This window comes from Branchiostoma floridae, chromosome 14 (genome assembly GCF_000003815.2).
Source record: "Branchiostoma floridae strain S238N-H82 chromosome 14, Bfl_VNyyK, whole genome shotgun sequence".
Classification (NCBI taxonomy): Eukaryota; Metazoa; Chordata; class Leptocardii; order Amphioxiformes; family Branchiostomatidae; genus Branchiostoma; species Branchiostoma floridae.
Window position 1 is genome coordinate 729191 of NC_049992.1, and position 4188 is coordinate 733378.

Sequence of the window (4188 nt, forward strand, 5' to 3'; positions counted from 1 at the left end):
CCGGGTGTTACTGTTTGTGTAGTCGGATGGCTGGAGCAGATGGGAACGAATTGAGTTATGATATATAGGATGGCACATGGTTTTCTGCAGTTCTATATTTAACAGACAGGTGGCATCACTGATCACTGGCACTGTGACACACCAACAACAATTGTCCTATCCAAAAAAAGCACTCTACATCCTTCCCGCCATTTATGATTCGCTGCTACCTGACGTCATCCAACGACTTCCGGATTAGTGCAGCGAGTCATTCATCTGACAAAGGTCGGAGTGTTCGGCCGAAAATTTATGGTGAGTTTCCTTTTGTGTTGGAACAAAGTTTAAACTTTTTCACTACGGAGTTTACCAACACAGATGAGCTTTCATTCGGATAACATGCTACTTTCTTATTCTCGTCAGCCTTATCCAAACCCATCAAAATGATCTTGAGTTATATGAGCGAGCACACAACAGCACCAAAAACAGTACCTCCACAATCTGAGGTGTTTTACTGAGGTAACAACTCTGTACCCACCTTCTTCGTCCACCCACTTGATGGTGAAGGGTTGGTCCTCGTTAAAGTGGCACATTTCCTTCATGTCTTCCTGTAGCAGGTCTAAGGTCATGTGCTGGTCCCAGTATGTTATCATGATGTCACTGGGGAGGGGGGAGGAAAATAGAAGGTTTGTTTGTTTGTTGTGTGTTTGTTTGTTGTGTGTTTGTTAAAGTGGCACATTTCCTTCATGTCTTCCTGTAGCAGGTCTAACGTCATGTGCTGGTCCCAGTATGTTATCATGATGTCACTGGGGAGGGGGGAGGAAAATAGAAGGTTTGTTTGTTTGTTGTGTGTTTGTTTGTTGTGTGTTTGTTAAAGTGGCACATTTCCTTCATGTCTTCCTGTAGCAGGTCTAACGTCATGTGCTGGTCCCAGTATGTTATCATGATGTCACTGGGGAGGGGGGAGGAAAATAGAAGGTTTGTTTGTTTGTTGTGTGTTTGTTTGTTGTGTGTTTGTTAAAGTGGCACATTTCCTTCATCTCCTCCTGTAGCAGGTCTAGCGTCATGTGCTGATCCCAGTACGTTATCATGATGTCACTGGGGAGGGGGAGGAAAATAGATTGTTTGTTTGTTTGTTTGTTCTGTGTTTGTTAAAGAAAATAAAGTGGCACATTTCCTTCATATCTTCCTGTAGCAGGTCTATTGTCATGTGCTGATCCCAGTACGTTATCATGATGTCACTGGGGAGGGGGAAGGAACATAGAAGGTTTGTTTGTTTGTTGTTTGTGTGTTTGTTAAAGTGACACATCTCCTTCATATCTTCCTGTAGTAGGTCTAACATCATGTGCTGGTCCTTTATGTCGGAAATTATAATTTATAGTTCAACTTATTTTTTTTACTTATTGGTTTTGATGTTCAGCATGCACAGCCAGGGTTGCCCAACTTTATCCAGAATGACTTCTACCAACTACACAGATGAACTTCCAAGCTATGTCTTGCAAGTCTATGTTTTTTACAGCAGCATGGATATAGGCTACCCACCCCCTTATTTCCAGGACATGTTCTTACCCATTATAAGCTTCCATGACTAGGGGTGGGTACTGGTACAGAAAATTCAGGCCCAGGTCTGGTTCAGGTCTAGAGGATCAGGTCCAGGTCCGGTCCGGACCTGAACCTGGACCTGATTCAGTACGTGAAAACTTGTGAATGGACGATACTGAAAACATTGGACCATTTCATTACAAAGACATCTGTTTTGCTCTTGTTATTTTCCTTGACCGGTAAGCCCCAAAACGTGTGAATGACTGATCATATAATCTGTTCATTTTCCATTAGGTTCAACATCCGGTCCACCGATTTTTTTCAGGTCCGTTTTTTCTGGACCGGTGTCACTGGACCAATAAGAAAAACTGGTCTTGCACTGGTACACCGTACCGGTACTCAGCCCTAGCCATGACGCGGACATGTCAGACTTACCCGTTATAAGCCGCCTTGACGCGGACGTGTGGCGAGTCTTCCACGTTCATGGCTGTTCTCGTAGGCATGTAGAACTGCTCGATAGATCAGGGTCTTCTCACCGCAATGCAGGGGGTCTTCTCACTTCCACACAGGCGTCTTACTGCACAGAGGCTTCTCACTGCAACACAGGGGGCCTGCAGATTCACGTACACAAAACAGATAAGGAAAGAAAGTGTTTTGACATAACGCAAGACAATGTTTATATTATATATGTCTGGATATTTCCTGGAACATATGGGTATCAATATTTCCCGTAAAATATTTGAATGAAGAGTCCAAATCCAGCTCCAAAAGGGGCCCAAACTAGCCAGAGTACCATCCTCCGTAGTGACTGGTGGCTCAATACTTTCGCTGATGGTTGGCAAGGTTAGCTGAGGATGGTATTCAGGCTAGGCTAAAACTGCTCCGGGTCACAGCGGGGTCAATCCTGTTGCTATGTGAATCCCGATTTGCGAATCCTGGTATGAACGCAGACAAAGATGGCCACAAAAAAAAAACGGTGTTATTGAGAGTCAGACCTTCTGTCGAATGTCTTGAAAGTTGAGGTTGAATACCAGAATATCTGAAGTGTGCAGACCTCAGAGATACTAACGCATTTGTAAATCTCCTAAAGGCTAAGATTCACCAAGTCTTTTATGTGTCAGTCTTAAGTTAAGGTACCTGGGGGATTATGACGGCATTAGATACCTTCAAATGAGAATTATGTATGGACCAAAAAATACACATGAAAACCACCCAGTAAAGTACAACTACAGGCACTGGGTGACCTCCAGCAGACAAGGGTCCAAACTGAAACTCTACAGTTCCTACCTTACTGAAGACTCTACTCTATACTCTACTCTACAAAAACAAAAGGAATTCCTTCACTAACTTGGGGTATTTCTCACAAAACTGACATTTTGTTCTTTTCAACCCTGTAACAACATACAACCTGTTAGCACAAACACATTAGATCAACGCTACCACTGCACAATACAGCACCTGGGAAAACCAAGGCTTTTATCACATGAAAAGTAACGTTTTTCTTTACAATAAACAAAGAAAAATTGTCCGGATTTTCTGAGTCTGGCAGATGCATGTTGTATATCGTTCGACTGTCAGATATATGATCGATCTAAATTAGTGATAGAAACTGTGTTTACCGTACAGTAAGTGTAATATTCCCAGTCCAGAACTCAGGCGAGCGTTCTACAGAAACCTGTAAGTCTGCAGTCTCAGCTAAATATCACAGAAAACGTGACATTTTTGCCGATTTTCGAAGGAAATTGTTGAACACTTCACACCCAAACATCCCCGGTACATCCAAGATGGCGGCGGGATCACACCACGTGATCGATCTGGACCAATCAGAGAACAGATTAACAGATTCCAGAGACGATACAATAAGTAGCTACGAAATAGGGGAAGGATTTGTTTTTTAAACAAAAATAAAGTGTGACGGAAAAGCGTTCTTAGATATAGTGAAGAAAGAAAAATACATTTCTTATTTACAAGAAGTCTTAATAATCATGCATTCATTTTTTTCTACAAAATATCCTTAGTAATTTTGACGAAGTTACCTAATAGCGAATGGACTGTTCCTCCAAAGACAGGAAGTGATCGCCATCTGAGGATTTGGACTGACTAAAAACATAGGAATTCCTCTGGTCAAACTCATCTACCTATGGAATTTTTCAATTCCGGCAGTATTTCAGAAACTCACAACAAATCAGCGTGGTAATTACTTTCTCCAGGAAGGGTGTGTTTTCAGGGCTATGCACTTGCTTCTCTCAATCTGTCTGTCTGTCTGTCTGTCTGTGTGTGATATTACTCAACAAGTTGTGGCTGGATGTTTTATCAAATTTATGATACAAAGTATTTGGTAAGTAGATCTTGGAGGCCACTTGCACAATGTTTAGCCCTTGGATTCTTTCTTTGCCCCCGATAGGAGTCCAATAGATCTGCTTAGATATTAGTGAAGAGATAGCACGGGGTTGGTCCCCCTAGCAGCGTTTCGATTAAATATTTAGGACTTGGAGAGAGTATACCATCTATTTCACATAAACTTTTGGGGATTAGAGAGGGACCATTCAGTTGACTAACTCTGGCGGATTGGAGAGGGAACATCCATTTGATGTCAGGCTGAGGGTGTGGAGAAAGGGAACATCCATTTCACGTCAGTCTGGAGGCGCGGGGAGGGAAAAGTGAAAAGTG

At 42.5% G+C, this 4188-nt stretch overlaps 1 protein-coding gene and 1 long non-coding RNA gene across 4 annotated transcripts in view; both read right to left on the reverse strand.

The window, feature by feature from the left end:
* LOC118430795 (protein kinase C iota type-like) overlaps window positions 1-777 on the reverse strand; it is a 49261-nt gene extending 48484 nt beyond the window's left edge. Inside the window, exons 1-2 of the mRNA XM_035841818.1 lie at window positions 725-777; window positions 515-578 (exon numbers count right to left, since the gene is read on the reverse strand). Of these exons, the coding sequence (XP_035697711.1) occupies window positions 515-578; window positions 725-775 (115 nt within the window). The 5' untranslated portion in view covers window positions 776-777. The remainder of the gene's footprint in view (window positions 1-514; window positions 579-724) is intronic.
* Window positions 778-846: 69 nt separating this feature from the next.
* On the reverse strand, window positions 847-3333 carry LOC118430291. Of its 3 annotated transcripts, none has more exons than XR_004832836.1 (3): window positions 3138-3333; window positions 1954-2129; window positions 847-928 (listed from the first exon to the last, which is right to left on the reverse strand). It is a non-coding gene; the product is annotated as an uncharacterized LOC118430291 (long non-coding RNA). The 3 variants fall into 3 exon arrangements; XR_004832837.1 differs by lacking the exon at window positions 847-928 and adding an exon at window positions 1138-1217 and having other exon boundaries at window positions 3143-3333; XR_004832835.1 differs by lacking the exon at window positions 847-928 and adding an exon at window positions 1138-1217.
* Between the last annotated feature and the right edge of the window lie 855 nt (window positions 3334-4188).